The sequence below is a fragment of the Cottoperca gobio genome, chromosome 22 (assembly GCF_900634415.1).
Source record: "Cottoperca gobio chromosome 22, fCotGob3.1, whole genome shotgun sequence".
In the NCBI taxonomy this organism is placed as follows: Eukaryota; Metazoa; Chordata; class Actinopteri; order Perciformes; family Bovichtidae; genus Cottoperca; species Cottoperca gobio.
The window spans coordinates 7997778-8020517 of record NC_041376.1 but is presented as its reverse complement, the minus strand read 5'-3'; the positions used below and the strand labels follow the sequence as shown (position 1 = coordinate 8020517).

The 22740-nt window shown below is 39.1% G+C and overlaps 2 protein-coding genes across 2 annotated transcripts in view; both read right to left on the bottom strand.

The window, feature by feature from the left end:
* rcan3 (regulator of calcineurin 3) overlaps nucleotides 1-13011 on the bottom strand; it is a 40537-nt gene extending 27526 nt beyond the window's left edge. Inside the window, exons 1-2 of the mRNA XM_029461196.1 lie at nucleotides 12855-13011; nucleotides 11493-11759 (exon numbers count right to left, since the gene is read on the bottom strand). Of these exons, the coding sequence (XP_029317056.1) occupies nucleotides 11493-11702 (210 nt within the window). The 5' untranslated portion in view covers nucleotides 11703-11759; nucleotides 12855-13011. The remainder of the gene's footprint in view (nucleotides 1-11492; nucleotides 11760-12854) is intronic.
* A 2314-nt stretch (nucleotides 13012-15325) lies between these two features.
* Nucleotides 15326-21138, bottom strand: nipal3 (NIPA like domain containing 3). The gene is made up of 11 exons (XM_029461431.1): nucleotides 20909-21138; nucleotides 20536-20604; nucleotides 19881-20052; nucleotides 19667-19726; nucleotides 19172-19317; nucleotides 18246-18342; nucleotides 17923-18058; nucleotides 17721-17809; nucleotides 17489-17552; nucleotides 17052-17146; nucleotides 15326-16828 (listed from the first exon to the last, which is right to left on the bottom strand). Exons 1-11 carry the CDS (start codon nucleotides 20942-20944, stop codon nucleotides 16641-16643), a joined length of 1152 nt encoding a protein of 383 aa, XP_029317291.1. The 5' UTR covers nucleotides 20945-21138; the 3' UTR covers nucleotides 15326-16640.
* Nucleotides 21139-22740: the final 1602 nt, after the last annotated feature.

Below are 22740 nucleotides of genomic sequence, written 5' to 3'. Positions count from 1 at the left end.
ACACACACACACACACTCACACACACACAATCGCCTCATTCCCAACCTCTTGTTACACCAGACTACCTCTCTTTGGCTCAGCCAAACCAACCCCTGGTGCCAGCGCCAATGCAGCTGCTGTAATCTAGGCCAAGCTATTTATAAAGCAAGCAGCCAAGTACAGGCGCAGGGAGCCAGGGGGAGACAGAGGGATGGGAGGATAAAAGAGTGTCTACAGGGCTGACAGACAGATCTACAGAGTGTAGGTGAGAAAGAGCAAGGGGAGAACAGAGAAGCACAGGGAAGCAGGATGACACAGAGGGAACAAACGTGACGAGAGGGTGAGGGAAAATAGAAAGAGAGAGAGAGGTTCTGTCAGGTGCAAAGGACAGAATGTATGTAAATGACGAACATAAGTAGCATCGATCAACACTCCTTCAAAGCACGATATTAGTTTTGTATGGTGGTGTGAATTCTGCAGATGAGCTGAAATGTGATGGAGGGAATATGGCTGCTGCAGCTTGTATTACTTCAATGAGAACAATGTTGACAGATAAGTTTGTCAGGACTTCTGGTAACCAAGCTTTAATTAATAGTGATAGACAACTCCCAGAGGCAAACTCTGACTGTAACCATTTTCTCCTAATTAACAGAAGAATTAGCCTGCTTTCGAGGGACATTTGTGCATGCAACTGTACAAGTAGGATATATATATATATATATATATATATATATATATATATATATATATATATATATATATATATTTATATTAAACATGTGCAGACTGTGATCACAAGGTATTTGCATAAATTAGAACAGTTTTAGTTATTTCAGTTGTAGAAGTCGGTTGTCTGTGCTTTTTTCACTGGTTTCAAGTGGGTGGGGATCAGGTGGAAAAAGGTGAAGTCATATACTTCTGAGCAACAATCAAGATTTAGCAACGTTTGAATCAAAATCTGTTGACAGTTGCCAGTCCACTGTCAGTCAAATCTGATCAAACTACACCCTCACAGTCCGAATGAAGCTGAGTGTTTAACATACTGAGATTTTGAAGGTAATTAGTTGTCAGGTTGCCATGTGAACTGAGGCATGTTTCTACTCTGGAAGGTGGAGGTGCTCTGTATGGGCTCCATAGAAATGCTGATACGAGTATTTCAAAGTTGTTTCATAAGAATCTCATACAATATAAATGTATTAGTTTAGTAAAGGGATGCAACAATCAATAACAATACTCAATGTATGTTGATAAAAGGGGCAGCATTGTATTATAGTAGAGGCGTTCATACACCCACATTCCTTTTATGCAGATATTTATGCAAATTATATTATTCTAGAAAGCTTGTATAGGTTTGTTGTTGACAGTCATTAAGAAACTATACGCAGCGGTCAGATCTGGCTGATCTCCAATCAGTTTAATAAGGACAGTATCAATTACTGAAAAAGTTAAGTGTTTTTTTTGCCAAACATTTTCTGCTTCCAGCTTCTTAAATGTTTGTCGCATTAAAAAAAAAGAAAATTCAATCTGTTGGTCGGGCAAAACAATCTATTTGATGAAGTCAACTCAGAAAATAGTGATGGACATTTTTTTTTTTTTACAGATTTCTCGCATTTTATAGACTAAATCAATATTTGATTAACCATAAAAAAACTTTTGACAGTTTAATAAGCAATGAAAATAGCTGCAGCCCTGTCTAGTGTATCATATCAGAGCAGAGCAACCCCATCTGTAGTCCCAACCCGACTCCACTGTAGCAGTGCCTCATTTTTTGGTACTTGTTGTCATTTCCCAATTAGCTTTAGCTGAACGTCACATTTCCCCTGAGTGTAATTGAGATCACCTGTGGCACAGGGTGTAGAGACCGGCTCCTAATTAAGAGTTGAGAGCAGCATGGTGCATTTCCCCTCTTGTCCAATCAGGGTGTGGTGACGCCCTTTCTTTAAGGCCCTATCACACAGCTCTGTATGGCAGAAACATATACGTATATGAAAAGTAGCTCAAAATTTGTCAGAGTCCAAATATGGCAAACTTTTCCACAGCGGTGTTGTAGCTGACGTATACATAACGTATACATAACGTATACATAACGTATACATAACGAATACATAACGAATTATTATATATATATATCAAACCTATTGATAGCGTATCACTTACTTATATAAAACGTATCAGAGCGTCTGGCCAACGGAGCTGGAAAAGTGCCATCTGGTTCACGTCATGCTGATGCTGGAGAACAGAATGTACTCTTGTCGCAGCCTCTCAGCATCCTCCATGCTCTCTGATGATGGGTTGATGTATTCATCAAGACGTGCGGTGAAGAAGTGAGGATGAGCTCCTCACAGGGACCCTATATACTATATTCAAACCCCAATAAGCTCCCAAAACGCTTCTACTGTAGAAACACGTTTAATAAGTTACTCCGTCGTCAGGGATAAGCGTAACATAGGTTACGAATAGGGTATCCACTCGTTATAAATAAATTGTCTGTAGGATTCACCGTCAGCCGACGACAGAGTTCATTCTGATCCTTCCTCGACCTAATACACACCTCAATTCAGCAGATAGTATCAGCCAGAAACGCTGGTCTTTAGGCCCTTTTGAGACTTCTTTGCTGTCTTAACTTTTCTGATTTAGGATGATTTTTGAAACCTAGCTGGAGTGAACCTGCATCAGGGCAGATTTTAGTTTACGCTTCCCTAATGATAACGCCTGCTAGCTTTGTTTTGTTTATTGGTTTATTTTTTACTGAAACCCCCTTCATATACAATTTCTCATTATCAAAGATGCATTATTTTCACTATTATTAAGGAGGTATTTTGTCGCTTGTGAGATATGTTTCTCTGAGTAAATATTTTTGTATTATGTGGTTGGGAACTGGTTTTCAGGCTTCTTCCAGATCAGCTGAAATCAGGATATTCATTAAAAGAATTTTCACCTTAAATGAAATAATTAAACCTAGAGTCATTGTCAAAAAGATCTAACAATATAGAGTAGGTATCATCGTCATTTCATAGTTATTTGTAGAACAGTTTTTGAATATAACGCTTTTTAAGGGTATGTTGTGAGAATTTCTTTCAATAACATCAACATGTAAATTAGTAAATGAATAGAATAAAGCTGCTTTATGTACTTGCTTATGTGCTTTTACAAACGACATCATAAACACTGTCCGTTCAAACACAGCATAGTTTGTCTCTGGTTCACAGCCCACATCTGGTTGGCCACCAGCAGCTGTTCAGTGTTTTAACCCAGTCCAGCAGCTTAGGAGCTGGAGAGATGAGCTGCCGTATAGCTGTGTGAGCGGGACAGAGACAGAGGGAGAGGAGGGGGATGGACGAGGAAGCACAGAGCGACACGTGCCGATGGTTCCACTGATTGCTTTGCTTTGAAATCAGGTCAAATCTTTGGATTGGTTAGACGGACTCTCCGACCTGCATGCAGGCATTGCCGCTGCTAGAATACCAGACACAACAAGAAGGGGGAAAAAAGAGGCGGGGAAGGACCCGAGGTGGTCCCAAAGCTTTGGAGACAGCACAGTGCTCCGAGAAACGGGTGCCATTTTCTGAGGCAGGCAGGCAAAAAAAAAAAAAAGATGGAGAAAGAAATCATACTCTTCACCAGAGGATAGGGAGCGGTCCTGGGCCCACTTTATTCTTCCACTGATTTAAAGTCATGGTATCGTCATGGCAACTGTGGTGATAACAAGTAGCGGGAGGGTGCAAACTTTAAAGGACAGTTCATAAGCAAACTTTTGCGTAAATTATTACGTTATAGCTTCCATGTTTCACCTGCCACCAGAGAGCAACAGACGCTCCCACTGTACAAATCACAGGGCCTGGCTGCCACATAGGCCCCCAGACACCATTAACTTGGGTATAGGCCGTAAATAAGCAACATGATTGAGACAGTGATAGGCAGAGAAAGTGAGATGCACACAGACACCAATGTAAATGACAGGGGAGAAATTATCTAAATAAAAACAGGAACAAACAAGAACCAAAGTACACCAAATTGAATCAGGCAGAGTCAAATAGATGATTGTATTTCCTTTTCCCAGCAAAGTAACAACAGTGAAAAACAAGTGCAGCGAAAAAGAACACGTCAACAACAGTCTGTCAATAGTCCTTTTCTATAAATGACAAGCGTCAGAAATTGATTTGGATGCCAGTCTCCCCAGCTCTCTCTCTCTCTCTCTCTCTCTCTCTCTCTCTCTCTCTCTCTCTCTCTCTCTCTCTCTCTCTCTCTCTCTCTCTCTCCTCATAAATAAGTACAAGAAGCAGCCTCACAGGGATCGCTCTATGCAGACTCAGAAGCCAAACAACATTAAAACGTCAACCGCAAAGTTCTGCTCGTAAACATAAAGGTAAAAGAAAAGAAATTAAGGGCAGGATTCAATTCAAATTGGAGCTACAGTAGTACAAAGTCTCTTTTCACAAGGAACTACTTTTAGATGTACAACACAGTCCAATGCTCTGTAAAGAAGAAAACCTTTCATATTAAAAACATATCTTGAAAATAGAATATGATCTAAAGATCGACTGGTTATCATAAATCTTACGGTCTGATTTACTAAACTTCCTGTTGCCTGTGGGTTTATTTATGCTCTTTCATTTTACACACTCAAACCTAAAAGCAATCATCTGCAGCACATTTCTTCATTTCAAGGCATGTATGATTGTAGTTACGCCTCAATTAATGGGAGTCAAAAAAAAGATCATGTTCTGTTTTATTTTGAACTGCTATTCTCGAAAGCGCCCACAGAACTATCTTTTTTTAGACTGATTGAACCAGAAAATAATGTTGATTTAAATAGACTCACAGGAGCATGACAAAGAACAAATAACACAGCAGCTTACAGAGCATGCTAAATCTTATAGTTTCATAACCAGCCCCTGTGTAGTAAGAGAGGGTGGGGTAAGATGAGTCTGTGGGCAAGATGAGCTGTCTCTTTTATCAAAGCAACCGTACACAAAACCAATCTAATCGCACATCAAAGAGAAGAAAATCTACTTCCCTGAATCTCTAACGCTGAAGGTGTGGGAGTGGTAATGTGAGTATTATAATATAAGACTATTTTATCATGATGCGGATATAAGGATTGTTAATGTAGATATGCTTGAGAAAGTACAATGTGACATAATACTTATGTTACTGGATGTGATGAGCTGTGTGAAGTGATTTTTCAAAACTACGAGGTAATTAAATCCCATTAATGTGTCCAAGAGATATTTTTAATATCCAGTGCGTGCGTTATCATTACTGGATGTCTCTTGAGTGGAAATACAAAAAACCCTGAAAAAGCTTGAGAGAAAAAAAGTTCTTGTGTGAAAGATGTGAATTCCTTTTGAATTATAGAGGAATGACACCTATATGACAAAGAGGGGATGGAAGTGAAATTTGTAAAATGTCATTTATATTATACATATATATATATATATATAAAAATTGCTAAAAAGGCCTATCACAAGTCCCCAGAGACTTCGAGTTACGTGCTCGATTCACAAAGATATTCAATGATATAAAAGGGAGAAAAGCAGCAAATGCTTTGCACTTGATGAAAATGATTCATTGTCAGAAATATTGGATCAACCAATTGTCTCTGAACTATGAGAAATTATCACCTCCCTCTTTCTTTTCCATTTGACATCATCTGTATGTGATAGAACAGATACAAAAACTCTACCACTGGATTTTCTTTATGTAACTGTCAGCGGTGGTGCTTTTGCAGCCATTCTGCCAGCAGCTTGTTAACATGTCTGTAGTTCCTTTTTGTTTTTACTCAGTGACAGATATCGACTCAGAAGTCAGACGCTGATGTGAAAATGTTTTCCCCACTCTGCTGCTAGTAATTTTACTTGTCATAGCAGGAAAAAGCACAGGTGTTACTAATAACATTAACGATGTTGTACTCAGGTGTTGTCAATCAAGGTGGCTGTCAGGCTGTTTTGCATACCAAATTGAAAGGAAGTGAAAAGCAGGTCTGACTCGTACTAGCCAGGACTTTGCCGGTTAGGTTTGGAGCTCATTTATTAAAAGGTGTAATTTGTTCGTCTTAACCGATAAAACAGGAGAGTGAGGAAAGTGTCAAAGAAGTGCAATCTACAAACCCATACGGTCCTGAGAAGAGACCTAATCAGCCAAAAATAATTAAAATCACCTGTGTGGGTTCACCTTTGGTGTGCAGGGCATTTAACATTTACCTACCTTATCCCCTTCCTGTTTAACTAACAGTACTTCCATACAGGCACAAATACCTTTTATTATTGGATGTGTTTATCCACTAAATTGTCAACAATGTTATGTAAACACAGAAATGACCATTACAGATAATACGTGTAGTAAAGATAAAACAGATATGTTGTCACACAATCATGACACAGTATAAGCTTCGGCTCAGATTTCACTGGAAAATCTAGTAGCTGAATTCAACTTGAGATACTCATTGAAATGCAAGGAGTAGAGAGAAAAGTGGAAAACTGTCATTGCAAAAGAAAGACTGTCATCTTGTCAAATGTGCAAAATGCTTTGTAAGTCTGAGTGCCACCACAGCTTAATTCAACCAAACTCCGCTTTCCATTGTTGTCTTGCTTGATGAGTAAAGGCAAAATAGCCGGGTCGGTGAGACATCCCCGGTCAGTGTACCAGAATAATATCCAGGCCGCAGCAGGAGCTGGGGCCAGCGGCACTCACTCACTCTGCACTGCATCATGTCTGACCTTCAGCCTGCCAAACACCCGCTGCCTCACGTTCACCCCCCGGGACTGACACCAAAAATAGACTGTAGTCTGACACATGCAAACACATCAATGCCACGCGCATGCATGCACGCTGCATGTACATACATTGTGCACACACGCACACACACCCTCAATTTTCACATCCTCTATCATGCTATCTTTAGTCCCCGATGTGTTTCATTGCTCCACTCTGCTCTGGGGTTGTCTTACTTTATCGTCCGATATATATGACTCACACTATCAAACACATTAGACTGAAGTGGGACAGCTGTGTCAACCAAAGTGGCATTTCAACTTTTCACATACTTACAGCACTCTATCAGTTACACTGCTAATGCATTGCTAACAGGAACAGTTTGGAAAATATTTGTAGAGCTTCTGCAGTAGATACGCTGGACAAGTTCTCTAATGGCTCCTGCAACCGTTTCGGTTTAATGTGCTTATATATACTGTACATCTCGGAGTTTACTGCTACGGTCCAATACAGTGGACCTGAATATAATGTCTTTTGTGGATCTTTAAGCTTTCATACAATCCATGCAAAACACTGTGGTCTGTGTTAATTGGAACTATTAAACCACCAAAGAACGAGTCCCTAGAGAGTTTACTGTGGATTATCTGCAGTCATTGGGAAGGTGCTGCTGTTTAATAGGACTAGTATTAGAAACTCTATTTAAGTGATTACAAATCAAAAAGATGAGACATAATAAACAGAAGATATACTAAAGATCTATTCACCAGATAGAAAGATCAACATAGGACGTACAACACAGTAATGAATCTATCAATCTAAAATACACAGTCCACAAGAGCAAAAAGAGTTACTCATTGTTGTATTAGCAACACTTTATCCACAGACTTAATATAATGGCTAACTTGGTTAGCAGTAAATCTATCACAGAGAACACATTACAAATCAATAATCACAACAGCTATAATGAAAAGAGTACCTAAAGCTAATGCTTTAACAAGAGAAGAAAATTAAAGAACGCCCGTCAATATTTGCATGGTCACAGATCTGATAAATTGGTGTATGTAACAATGTCAGTTAAACTGCTTATGAAACCAACTGCTGGCGGCAGAATATACGGAAAGCTGGCATGAAATGTTCGCTCAGATTAAAGCTCTTTAAAAAAAAAACCTCTTTGATCTGTTCATTTAAATTAATATCTTGCCAAATTTAGACGTGTGCATCTGCTCGTGTTAAATAGAAAAAGGGTCATGCAAAAAGAGATGCATCCAATCAGGTATCAAACAAATACTTATTTTTGGTATTGGCACCAGTACTGACAATTTTCAAACAACACCCAGCCCTATTGATGAATTTTCAAATTGTCAGTTTCAATGCCGTTAGTATGTCAACTTGATTTCATTCAACTCCATTTTATTGGGTAAGAATCAAACATCGTCACTTTACTTAGGTTCATATGGTACAATTAGCGCGATGAACGTGTGAGCTAACAGTTATTCATTTAAACATCAAGAAGACTACATCAGCACTCATAATATTCATATTACTTAGCTGCTAAACGCTCCACTGTGTTCACCAGCTAGCAACGAGCGTGTTAGCAGGTAGTGTGCAGTGGCTTTACAGTATATGAGCTTCTCTATCTTAAAACAGCTGCTGCGGCTGGAAATGAGGTTGATGAGAAGTGTTGAGAAGAGAACCAAAACAGTGAAGTCGCGGGTTGTAAACCCAAAACAAAGAACTGACACACTGAAATGCTTCACAGAGCTGAGAGGGTTTGAGACTGTGAGACCCCTTTACGTTAATCATCTGACCCGTTGTTATTATACAAATATTGATTTAGTTTAGCTTAAAGCTTTAATACAAACAATACAGGGCAGCGCCTTAAAACATTGAGTTTGCTTGTCTATTGCCTGTGAGATGGAAACATCTTTCTGGGTGTTGTAATAAGCTTGAAGCTGGTGCTTGCTTGATTGCACTGGTTATGGATTGAGGAGAGCTCAGTCTGACAGCAGCAGTGGCAGCGATGAAAGCTTTGCTCTGTGCTGATTAGGCCTGGTATACACTGGGCACTATGAGAGACGACTTCTAATGGCTTCTCTGACCTTTGTCTTGACAAGCACAGAAACTACTTTGCCTCGTTACTTTGCCCACGCACACCTCTGTCTCTAACGCCCTCACTCCTTGTACACACTTGTGTTCTGTGAGGGTTATAGATCAAACTTTTTGTACGTCGCTTTGGACAAAAGCGTCAGCTAAATGAACTGTAATGTAATGTAATAATGAATCGTTTCAGAATAAGGATCCACACTGGCTGCAGCTGTGTTCGCTCGGTTCAATGCTGTTGATCGTATTCATACGCCGAATGTACTTCATCCTCCCTCAGGCCACAAGGAGAACCAGTCTAAGGAAGCTAATCGGAGGTACAGTAAAGGCGACTCAGCATTTTCCAAGACTAATCTGAAATGACTCAGCACAGATTCATTGCAATTTAATTTTGGTTTGGTTTAGTGAATGACAACATTCTCATAATTCATAAAATAAAACACTTAATTGGTCGGGAATTAAATTGAAGGATATATTTTTATTTTATTATTTATTGATTTATTTAAGGATATATTATAGTTTTTCCAAACAATGTCATAACAAGGACAAAGAGAGAGGAAACACACATTCATTAATCTAAAATCCTCTAATATGCTTTAATAAATAGTCTATATGACGCTCAGAGTGATTTAGCATAAAACAAAAAGTGTGCCACATGCTTAACATAAATGTTGCTTTAATGTGTAATAATGACACGGCAAATTAAAAATAATACCTATTTTATATCTACATCGAGAGACTGATGGTTTAAGCTCCACGAGAGATCATTCAAATCATTAACTGTGGTGGCAAAGCCCTGTTTTAATAATAATAATAATAATTTATTTTAATTAGTCAATGAATAATAAGCTGAATAATTTCAATGGAGATGTCGGCTGATCCTGACCAGACCTGAGTTGAACTTCCTAAAGAAACGATAAGCAACGTGACGTCCATTCAACATAAAAGCTGGTCAGGGGAACAAAATCCTGCAGGTAAAAGAGAAAGTGTGCCACTAGGTTTTACTGTCTAATGCAGAAAAAAAGGAAAAGGCTTTTACAGCTTGCTTATAAATATGGGGGGCACATGTCTCCCTCTCTAAAAGAGCACAGTGTGATTACAGAAACAGCCCATCCTCCTACATGCAGGCCTTTGAGAACAGAAACAGAAAGTAATGTCGGTTTGGGAGGGAGCCAAGAGCCCAAAGACACAACAATTCTAGGTTGCCATGTACCTGTTCTTCACTGAGGATGTAAACACTGGGCTTAGAGATGTCAAGTTCTTAGCAGTTAGGAAAATGCTGAAATTGAGCAGATTTAGAACAAGTTTTTGTGTGTGTGTGTGTGTGTGTGTGTGTGTGTGTGTGTGTGTGTGTGTGTGTGCAGAATCAAATAGCACTGCTCCAAGCCAAAAACAACGTCATAAAGTCCTCGTTTGTGCTTTAAAAATATCACAAGCAACCTGTTTTCTAGTTCATACCTCATTCTTTCCCGTCCTCATTTTGAAAGTTTAAATAAATGTCAGAAGTTCTATTTTTAGTGTTGCTCATTTCACCGAATCATATGGAGAACAATCTATTGACACGCTCTGACTGAATGGCGCGTGGGTGGCATTTTCACTTAAAAGCCGGAGTGTGAATCGTAATGAAATGAGCAGGCAAAATGAAAGGGAGGGGAGGGGGCAGACTCCATCACTAGGAGCAATGGGTGTACAAACAGCGAACGCACAAAGCGAGGAGTGATTCATTTAAAGGGATTTTGTGTATGCGCCAGATTTAGCCTCTCTGCTTTGTATTCATATACATAGAAAGGATAAATAAAGAATGCTCAGGAGAGACAGAGGGGGAATATTAAAAGAATTTAGGAAGGGAAACAATGTTAACAAGTGATCAGAAAGAGGAGAAAAAATGTCGTAAAGAAGAAGCTTTTGGGGGCAGCAGAGAGAGATGGATGGATAGAATTGAAAGAGAATGAAAGACTGGGAGACTTAAAGAGAGCGAGGCATGCCAGCTGGATGGATGGAGGGATTGTGAGACAACGTAATTGGATTAGAGGGGCAGAAAATTAAAAGTATTTGCTTTGTATCCACCTCCAGCATATAGTATTCCCGCTCTGAGGAGTCGAATAAAGCATCAGGCCTTAACAGAACGTATACACCATGTGTGTGCATAGCTACAAATGTAACATGTATGTATGTGGGCTTGCTTTTGTATGAGGCCTGTTGACAAATCTATAAGTATAAATTGGCATTAAGAACCCACTGAGGTGATGATCGAATGATATGCACAGGCACATGATTAAGGCTGATTAGGGCTGACGATTCATATTGTAATCTGCTGCCCTGCATTCATTCTTACTGGCAAATAAATAACAGCATTAGGTGTTTGTGTGTGTGTGTGTGTGTGTGTGTGTGTGTGTGTGTGTGTGTGTGTGTGTGTGTGTGTAATCAGCAGCGCAGCTGGACACCATGACAGGAGCGAAAGCTGTGAGCTGTGGATGACATAATACATGTGTTGTTGGGTTTCTGGATCTTGGACGTGCTGACACATTCAGCAGGATGACTCAAATGTACACACAGACTGATGCTCCCACACACACAGACAGACACACACACACACACACACACACACACATATACACACACAGACACACTCACACACCCACCCACACACACACACAAACACAAAACTTTTGACCCAGAAAGTGAGTTTGCGTCTCACCCTGTGTACGTCCTCTTCGAACACGGCATCGTGGACACTGCATGCAAAGAGCGCCGTGGGGAGGTCGCTCAGGTCCATCATCTCCTCCGCCATGCCGTCCTGATCAGTCTCCCCAAATACCATGTCCTCTTCTTCCTCCTCGTCCTCCTCAGGATCGCTGCTGTAGGCCTCTGAGCCGTTGCTCCACGCCTTGGAGCTCTCTCGCAGCATGTTGAAGCCTTTTAGGGAGGCAGCTGACAGGCAGGTGGGGACCACAGAGGCTGGGAACTGGGGAGAGGGGAGGTTAAGAGATTGGAAGTTGGGAGATAAGGGGAATATACACTGGCTGGATGTTTGTGGAAAAACGGGAAGAGAACGAGGTAGTAGTGAGACACTGGTCGTGAAGATTACAGGGTTACAGACTGTGGGATAGATCAAAGAGAGAAACAGAGAGGGAAAAGAAGGAAGATGAAGGAAGGTGTGACAGTTAAAGTGCATGGTGAAAAGAGACAAAGATAACAGGAGAAAAGATAAGACAAACAAAAAAGAAATGAATAGAAGACAGAGGCGGAGGTTTCATGTTTAATCTACTTGTAGGTGAGTATTACTGATTATATTCGGTCTGTTATGGATCTATTATATCTGGGCATTTTCTGGTGGAATTTGCTTAGAAGATTATTTGATGTGGTTAAATTTTTATCATCCAATAAATAAAGCATCATCATTTTACAAACCAAAAAAAGATGCAACACGTGGGGAAACCTGAAAACACTGATTATAAAAAAAAGAAAAGGGTTATGATGAAGCCAAGGCTGACCCTTGTGTGAAACATCCGACATTGTACTGGGGATAGAGCGCCATCTAGTGGGACATTTAAACAAATGAAGGTTATCATTCATATTTCAATCACAATACCATCTGAAAATCGATCCAATCGCAAATAAATGAGGAGAAATAGGGCATGAATATTGATTATACATCAAAACATGTATCCTATTGTCATTCAATCTCTGTAGAATAACGTGGCAATAGAGCACGCGAAGGCAATGACATCAATAACATCACATGTCCACAGTATAAATGGCCGTAGAGGACCGTGACATCAACATCTACATCGCGTGCACTCCAAGGAAACCCCTGGATAACACATCAAGGGCTCGTTAAAAAATACTGCACGCGCGCTTAGCATAAAAGTAACAGATTCTCTCGCGAACACACTTTGTTTCCAATGCTAAAATGCTGTTTTAGGCTACACTAAAGAGGAACATCATACGAAAGTTAGCACAGAGTCGAGGTTGCATGCTAACGGATGAAGTAACTGTTTTAATTTTCCTTTCTAACCGGTTTAAATGCGAACCTTTGTGTCTGTATTACTCATCTCACCTCTGTCAGTGAAAGCGGCCGAAACGAACCATTGCAAGTGGAGCAAAAGCAATATTTTCAGGTGACTTTGTCAAACAGATTGAAGCTGCTGTGATGTTTTGGAGACTGCTGTCAGACGCGTCGGTGTTTATTACTGGATTATTGGACTGTATCTGTACAGCCTACTCCAGCGTCAGGACCCGCAGGTGAGACCAATGAAATGCCGGCGGAGGCTCGCAGCGACCAATGAAGCCGCAGCAAGGGGAGGATGCTCCGCTTCAAGATTGGTGGCGACCGAGCAAAGCAAAGTGGCACAGAGAGCTCTGCTGTGAAACTGCGCTTTAATTTGACAAGGACATCTTGGAGAGACAGATCAGCCTGTCTGTGGGGTCAATCAACTGTCTCACTCACCGCGTGGAGATAATGAGGTACACACATATCTACCCACATCTCATGTTTCTAGATTACAGTTCAAGTCTTTGATCCACCTGTTGCACGTAGACACAATAAGGTAATTCAATGTTGTGCAACGATTTAAAAGTTGTTTTTGCTATAATTCATTCTTAACAGGGTGACAAAAAGAAGCCAGGTAGGTTTGCATACTGGATTATAGGATTATAATGACTCCACAAACATTGCTAAATAAATGAATGTGTTGTTTTATAGCCACAAAGTAAATAATTATAGCTTTCATAGACGTCTTAGATTTTAGTGGTGTGCACTTTGTATCTATCTATCTCTCAAAGAGCTGGATGTTTTCCTTCTGGGAGAATGATCCAATATATTGACTGTTTGTGACTGTCCTCTGAAACTGCCATGTGTTAGGACATGTATTGTTTACAAGAAGAAACATAAACACTTAAAACAGTAAAGATAGACCCTATCTGGTGAGTGACATCCGTGTGTGTTGATTAACACTGAGAAAACAATTGTGACCAACCAAATACACCAGAACTAGGTTACATTAAATACTAGTAATACTAATAATAAGCTTTATTTGTATAGCACCTTTCATACAAGAATTGCAGCTCAAAGTGCTTCACAGCAAAAACATAGTGCAAGATTAGACAGAGCATTAGTACAGTAAATAAAATAGTATAAAATAACATTGGAAATCATGCCTAGTTTCCCTATCTGTGCCGTACTTAACGACCTCCTGAAACCACATTCATCACCATTCTTGTAAATGTTTTAAACTATCAGAGCCATATGTTGAAAGCATGAGATCAACAATGGGCCCTGTGGACTTTCAACTGGTTTACTCCCTTTGCTACACATTCTTGGTCGTCTTAAATCTATCGGTTAAAGCCAGTTTTTCACTAATAATATTTTTTCAAACACATTTATCAGAGAAACTTCCTCTTGTTCCCGTGGTAACACAGTCTATTTGAGCTCAGGTTTTTCAAAAATACACGCTCTGAAATTTATCGAACACATTTAATGTTAAACCAGGCATAGCTAAAAATAACAGTACAGAATGAAATCATTTAAATTAGTTTAAAGTGGCATAGAGTAGCAGCATTAAAAAATTCACCATTAAAAGGCTAAAGTAAAGAGATATAAAATATCACTATTAAAAAGCTAAAGTAAAGAGATATAAAATATCACTATTAAAAAGCTAAAGTAAAGAGATATGAAATATCACTATTAAAAGGCTAAAGTAAAGAGATATGTTTTTAGCTTACTGTTGAAGATATTGAGAGAGCTTGCCTCCCTAATGTCTGCAGGTAAAGTGTTCCATAGCTTTGGTGCATAATTGCTAAAGGCTGCATCCCTAATTTTCTTTTGGATGTTTCTGGGAACATTTAATAAACCAGTAGTGGATGATCGTAATGTTCTTGGGGGCACATAGTTGATTACAGAGTTGGCAGTGTAACTTGGTGCGGTTCCGTTTAGGGCTTTGTATACAAGAAGGAGGACCTTAAAGTCAATTCTAAAAGTTACTGGAAGCCAGTGTAGAGCGGCTAACACTGGACTGATGTGGTCTCTCCTCTCGGTTCTAGTCAGCAGTCTCGCTGCAGCGTTTTGGATGAGCTGAAGTCTCTCCGTTGTTTTTTTGGGAGGCCGGTAAAGAGTGCATTACAGTAATCGAGTCGGCTTGAGATGAAAGCATGGATTAGTTTTTCAGCATCCTTTATCCTTTATTTTAATATAAATTGTCTGATTTTAGCTATATTTCTAAGGTGGAAGAATTATGTTTTTGTCACCTTGTTTATGTGGGATCTAAAGCTTAGATCTGAGTCTATGATAACACCGAGACTTGTAACTTCAGGTTTAATCAAAGGAGTAAGTTTCCCCATGTTATTCAGCATCATCTCTCTTTTTGTTACAGGACCTACTAGTAGGATTTACTTTTAAGAAATTATTGCTCATCCATTTATTTATTGCTGACAGGTGGTGATGGAGTTAACAGCTGTAGCATCATTTGGCTCAGCAGAGATGTACAATGTGTGACACAAGATTGCACATCATTTTTAAAAGGAAAAAGTTAAGACTTTTGCAGATGGCAGTTTTAATAACAAGACTTCAGTTGGTTTACACAGTGATGTAATGAGGTTATACACACAAACAACCGGCGATATTAAATAACTATGCACTGAATACTGTGGAAAGGCTCTCCGCTTTATTAATACTGTAGAGATGCATTGCCACATATGTAGAGGTGGAGTGTATCCAATCCCATTCATTCATTCATTCATTCTGGAGTATTTAATCAAATGTAATTGTAAAATGCTTATTCACATATTGATGGATTATCTTTAAGATTGTAACATTTTGAAGGTGACATTTGAAAAACATTGTACCACAACAACTTGGTCAGTTTGCAACATTAACGACATACTTTCAGTTTAATTTCTTGATGCGTTTGTCACCAGACAAGGCATCAGGTTAAAGGGGCAACCAAATTTAGACATATTCTTTCTCCAGTAGATTACCTGTTTAAACTTTCAGTGCACATGTAAATAGTTTGACAGTTTATCAGTTATTTAAAGACACAAGTTTGATTCACTTTCCTTCTATTTCAGTCTTCTTTTCAAAGAGTTCAGATTATTTCTTCAAATAAACAGTCAGATCTGTTGCATTTCTTATAACTGAACTGCTAGTGATGCTTCACTCACTGACTCCCTACCTGGGTCATGTACCGCCACACAGTAATGTATCCAATGCACAACTAATTTTTAAGGCACACTAAAATCTAACTTAATAAATACATTACAATAAATTACAACATTTGAACTAATTGTTTGGTCACATCAAGAAAAGTAGTAATACAATGAAATTCCAAGAACAAGAAACAAAATTGCGGAGTGAAAACCGCTTATATGAGAGAATTAGAGGCAGATATTTAAAGTCAAAATGTTCATTGGCAAGTCTGTAGCTATATTATATAACTTTGAGGAGTAATTTCACAATCCTCAATGGAAGAACAGATCCCTTTATGGTCCCATTAATGAGCGAACAATTGCTTAACGTTCATGGAAGTGAGTCTTTACGTCTGAGTGAAGGCAGTAAGCTCCAAGGCACAACATCATCTCTGCTGTCAATCCACTACAACATCCAGCAGCTTCAGGTTTCTTCTGTTCATCTTTGGAATGAATACAGCTGACATCTTCTCAAAAAAGAAAAGAAAAAAGGAACGCTTCTCATGGTCACGTTTTGGTTTAGAGATTTCAGAAAGCAAAGCACGTGGAGAGGAGTGTATAGCAGAGTGAAACACAGTGGGCTGGAGGTTGGTCTTGTGTACACGTGTTAAAAACAGAACACCAGACTTTCAAGATCCTTGAATGTTGTTTATGGAGGAGAGTTTTAATCTTTCTTTAGGTCAGACCGGCCACGAGACGCGTCAGTGGACCTGGAGCCGACTGGTGGTTGTTCCAGATTGAGTGGTAGAGCAGCAGGAGCCACTCCATCGTTGTTGACCAGAGCTCCATAGGAGAAAGAGCCATTGGAGTCCGGCTGAACAACCATGCCTTTGTCGTGAATAGTTGGGACACCTGATGATGGAAAGGACAGGTAGGATAAGGCTCAAGTAAGGAACTGTGAGTTAAATGGTGTATTTGTAATGGACCCTATATTTAGTTTTTATAACTTTAAAGATTATTGAGGGTACAGAGTGACGCTTGCCTTTTGCAGCCACAACTTTTTGTTGGTTTTTCATAAGAAATGTTAAGTATAAATAGATACACTTTTTTGTATTTATGTGAAGTTTATACAAACCATTAACCACATCCATAGTGACATATGGCTCAAATGACTTTGTCCTTTTCCTGGTTTTGGTGATGAGAAAGACTCCAAGGAAACAGAATGCAGATCTGTACAAATCACAAATTATTTGTACAATATGTCACATAATATTCCCATTAAATATGTATTTTCTAGGTTTATTAGTGTTTGGCTACAGCATTACAAATAATGTCAGAGGCCTTTTTCACAGCAGACATTTTTGACTTAGTAGGAAAAGGACAGGTGTTACTAATAACATTAAAGATGGTTCTGTTCCATTCCAGATAAACACAATACCAGGACCCTGAAACAGAGGTAGCTAAATAAAATGCAGCCATCATTGATTTGATTATTTAAACCTGTGCTTTTCCTACTGTGACGTTACAAAATGTTTTTGTCAGAAAGGCCCTATGATGGAGACGATCACTCACCCCAACAAAAACATGCAGATGTGAAGGACGTCTTCATTATTAAACTCCAAGTAAAACACAGCGCCTGAAAAGCAGAAAAGAAGAAGTATTTGATGACTCTAAAAGTGTGTAGCAGGGACGACTCTTTTTCTATTGTGTCAGGCAGTGATGTGCAAACACCGGTCAATACAGGGCAGTTTGAAAACGACCTGTCAAAACAGAAAAATCGACAGCAAAGAATCGCATAACTCACCAGCTACCACAGCCAAAACGGTGGAGAGGATGTAGTTGACACTGGCAATCAGAGAGGAGTCATACAGCTTACAAGCTTGGGAGAGAAATCTAAAAAAGGCAATAACAGATAGTCAATATAGCCAACTGCAGTATGCTAACCGCAGTTAGTAAAGTGTAGTATAATCATTAAATACTTCATCTTTGATGTTCCTGTCACTCACCTGGCCTGGAAGACCACTGAAGCCACCATGCACACAAACATGACGCTGAAGATCGGGTAGTCGAGCTGCATGGTGCCCTCGATGCTGAGAACCAACATGCCGGACACCGCCTTCACTGTGATGACTGTGACCGAGCCTGTGCATCAAATTAAAAAGGAAAACATTTAAATGCAGAACAAACAAGAGACTAAAACTTGTTTCACAACAGCTTAGGTGCATTTTGAACGTTACAAAAATGGAGCAATGTATTCTAATAAAATATGGTAAATAGCTCGACTTTATGGACGGAATGAAATTGACTGGCTTTCACGCCGGACACTCACCCAATAGAGCGACCAGCATCAGAATAATAACGAGGTAGTTAGCACCACGCTGTTTGTAGAAGTATAAAAGCAGGCAGAACGTGATGATCTGCAGAAGCTGTCAATGAGGGTGATAGAAAACAATAAACAGCAAATTAATATCAAATAAACAACACAGGAAGCGCTGAAGTCGTTGCCAGATTACAGCCAGAGACCAACATTTGTGCTGAATAACAACGCAGGTCGAGAAGGCTGGGACCTGTGTTCCTCTTCACTAACGCAGCTGTCCAGTGTTTGGCATCCTGGATTTATTTATTGTTGTAGAGACTTGGACCATTAAATAATGATGATGGAGATTCTCAGAGATCAATTAAAGATGACACATACTGGTAATTGGTATTCCACCTAATATGACTCAATTGTGTGAGTGCCTTTTTTCATTGCCTGAATTCCTGGTGTGTCAATAACGACCTGTAATTATGCGAGGTGAAGAGACTCATGTGCCAAACACTGGAGAGATAAACTGGCTTAGAGGAAACAGCGGTCACAAATCAGCTTCATCAACACTGACTGAACAACGCAGCATGTTTTATCATCAACACTACAAACTACAGCCTCAAAGATGACCATTGAGTTCATTTGAAACCTTTGACAGTCTCAGCAAATATAGCAAATGACTAAACTCACTAAACCGGTACTGCAGGGCTGTTGTGTTTCTCCTAAAAGGTGTTATATTTGCAGTACATAAATTATGGGTGAGATAGGTGTGTAGAAATTCCATTTTGTAGGACCACAGGTGTAACAGAATATTTCTACTGTAACCGTGGAAGGAAATTCACATTTGGGTGCTACACCTGAACCAATTGTTTTATATTTGTCGATATTTAAGCGGAGGCGTATTGAGCCTTGCGCTTCTGAACGTTTTCAATAAATTAAAAAAATCTTACCAGATACAAGAGAACAGGCCATCCTACAAGGTGCTTCACAATGTTCTCTGCTTTGAGTTTTTCATGAGAGTTTGGTCCAAATGCTACAAAGAGGTATGTTCCTCCTATGGTGAGGAGACAGCCCAGGAAGGACAGCCCATAGCGCTCTGAAATAACATACAGAATAAAGAATGATGTGCATTCAGTTCCAGTGAAGTAGGAGACGCTGGGACATTTAGTATAACATGAAATAGTAGAAAGACTAGAAGACAATACAATGAAAGTTAACATAGATTATGTTTCTACAATTTCCCTTTCATACCGTCTTACAGAATTACATTTTCAATTAAATATGGCCTGTACACAGACAATTAGTTATTATACTGTAGCAGCTGAGCAGGAAGTATGTAGTAGGTCAAGTTTAGCATGAGGCCGTTTTAAACATTTCAATACAATGGCTCAAATTCTATGTTATTTGCATGTAAGAGTCTAGATACACTCATATCCTGAACTTACTTGCAAAGTCATTTGGCTTCGACTTTTCGCGCAGAAAAATAAGGCCCAGAATTGAGCTAGCTGAAAACAGAAAGAAAAGGACGAGGTTAATAAAAATGTTCCTTTTAATTTATTTTATGTATAAATTCAAGAGTGCCAAAATCCATTTCTCTGGAGTTTATTTTCACAATCAACGGAACGCCTACTACTTAAATATTATTGAACAAATACTCACTAAGGATGGACACAGCGATAAGAGGTGCTACGAGAACAAGGGGGGCGAAGGCATAAGACACAAAGTTGGCTGCCTCCCCAAGAGATGTCAGTACTAAACCGCACCACCAAGTTTTGGTGCGGTAAAAGGCACGCAGGTCCTTGGTTCCTGCCAACGTCACATGGCTGTATTTCTGCGAGGCAAAGGCGGGCGGGAAACAGACAGTGACTCAGGTAAACACAAGGTGTACTGACGTACGTATACTAACCTTAGACAAAGCAAACATTTAGAGGAGGCTTAAACAAAACACACAAGGCAAAATGCTTTTGCAGTACAAACCTGATGGGCACTAGGGACAAAATCAATGACAGTGACAACTACATATTATTCCATCCATATACGTTTCTACTGAAGGTTAATAATACTGTAGAACAGCCTATTTACAGGGTTATTCTTATGTTGACACAGAGCACTGACAGAGAATATACACAGAAAAACTATGCCATATAGGAGACTAGGGTACATTAGTAGCTGTAGTAGTGGCTAGTAGATTTGCATCACTCATCAGCTAGACGTAGTTACTTTCATTTGAAACTGATACCCTTTTATCAGGGTTCTTGAATGGTATAGCAGACACAAAAATAAGCACGTTGTTGTGGTGGACAGAAGTCTGTACCTGAATACTTAAGGAGATGCTGACAAGCACATTTCCAAAAATAGCAAGTAAAGTCCCAATGAGATTATCCTAAAGAAGAAAGACAGAAACATGTATTAAATTAAGTTATGTAACACTGAATTGTAGCTGTATAGTTAGTAAAACGATTATTTCACTTGTGTATTTCCATCCCATCGGCATCTAACTTAGTGACGTTACTATATTGTATCTTTAAAGTTTTGCCACAATATGAAGTTTTAGACCGGAAAAGACACTGAATACAGATCCATAACACATCTATACAATTGTTTTAACACATGTTACGGGAACAAAGGATAAACTAAAGTATTAACAGACCCGTAAAAAGTAAACTACCGTATGTCAAGTGTCTCACCGTGTAGGAGCCTCCGTCGGCTCTGCTGATATCCATCCTGTTCGCCTTTAGAGGCAATGTATTAATTATTAGCAGTAGTCAGACATTCAAATACCAGACATTTCATATTGTCGCTGTGGCATCATGTGTTTATCACTCATAGTGTTGTTGTGTTATCTGGCATTACGCTGAAGAAGACACCATCTTTGGGACGAGCATCTCACTTCCGGATTTGATTCCACCTGTTTTAGGCTACGCCTTGACGCACGGCAGTTACGCTTGAATCACGTGACCGTTAACTGTGACGAGTGTTTATTTACAAAATGGATCATTAAGAGAACATAACGGATAGCTCAAGTTAATGTTGCAATTATATAAGACATTAAAAAGACGTATTGACTTCTATTCTTCAATGTTAGTGCGTTTCCTATTGTTTCATGTAGCCTGCAGTACCACTTGAGGACAGTAGGTGGTGCCATTGAGCTGCTGTTGATCCAAGAGCATTTACCGCCGAGGAAGAAGATTTGTATGAATAGTACTCACATGACAGTAAGTTCTTGGGTCTCATTTAGAGCAATACCCTGGTGCCATTAGCCAGACGCGTAGAACATATCCTAACACTTTTAAATCTACTTATTTTTAGAAGTATTTTATTTTGAGTTTATTAGCATTCAACCTCACAGTTAACAACTGAATAGAAGCAGAATTTACATTAATAAACATTTTACATTGTAAAAAACCATAAACATGTATCTAAATGCATACATGTACCCATATATTTACACTCATACATACACATTTACAAAAATAACCATACACTTACATACATTAACATGTCATAAAACAACAGAAACAGAGACATATCCATTACAACCAGACTACATGTTCTTGAATTAGGTGACACATAGGGTATTTCTTCACATTCATCTCTAAAACAATCTTTATTTGAATGTATGAATGACAAATATTAGTCATTACAATCTCACCATGGCATCATATTATATTCCTGACAATGAAGGTATGTTTTCATTTTTCTTTGAGATATTGTAGCAGTGAAAGAGGGACACAATACAGTATGTCAGCAACAGTGTTTCTATAACAGGAAACACAAAGATAGGTTAATGAAGGGTGTTAGCTACTTAGGGTGCAGAGTTTTGTTTTTCATATTACTAAAGCAGATATAAACCATGTTGTTCACTAATGAGTCATTGCTTCCACATGCAATATTGGCAAGACATATGGCAAAGTGTAATTGTTGTGGTAACACCAGTTAGCGGTGTTTGAAGTTTTCCATGTACCACTGCTTTTTTTATAGGCATGTCTGGCACCTTACAAATATGCATTCCATGTTTATTACTCTACTGTGAAATAACATTCACTTTTCACATTTCATTAACTAACCAGCAGAGGGAGTGAAACACCACAGCTGGGAGGATTGCATCAGGTTGTCATATTGTGCTCAAATCAAAGCTAATATATCCAAATTCTTTGTTGTCATTTGATGTTTGATTGGCATTTAATTTTTCCTCTTTGCCTGCAGCGATCTGCTATGCCTGAATGCTTTATATGAAATTGATATGGGAAATGAAGAATACACTTTTGGCAAACTGCAGTCCTGTTCTGCATGTTTTTCAAGTGGATTACAGTTCGCCCTGCTTGCAGAATATACGGTATACTGATCAGTTATTTATAAATGCAGATGGAGCTGGTTTAATGACATAGAAATGTACTTTATAAGCTAAAGTTACATTACTGTAGATATAGTCAAGGCATGGCAAGTCTGTTTGTATATCATCTTTCAACAACAAGGCAAAACAAAGTGCTTTGCATAAACATAAAAGGGCATTAAGATA

Coding starts and splice junctions, on each gene's coding strand:
- nipal3 (XM_029461431.1), bottom strand. CDS start 20,944: ATGGATATCAGCAGAGCCGACGGAGGCTCCTACACG. Junction 19,727..19,880: donor TATCGCTGTGTCCATCCTTA/GTGAGTATTTGT, acceptor TTCTGTTTTCAG/CTAGCTCAATTCTGGGCCTT. Junction 17,810..17,922: donor TCAGTGGTCTTCCAGGCCAG/GTGAGTGACAGG, acceptor TGCCTTTTTTAG/ATTTCTCTCCCAAGCTTGTA.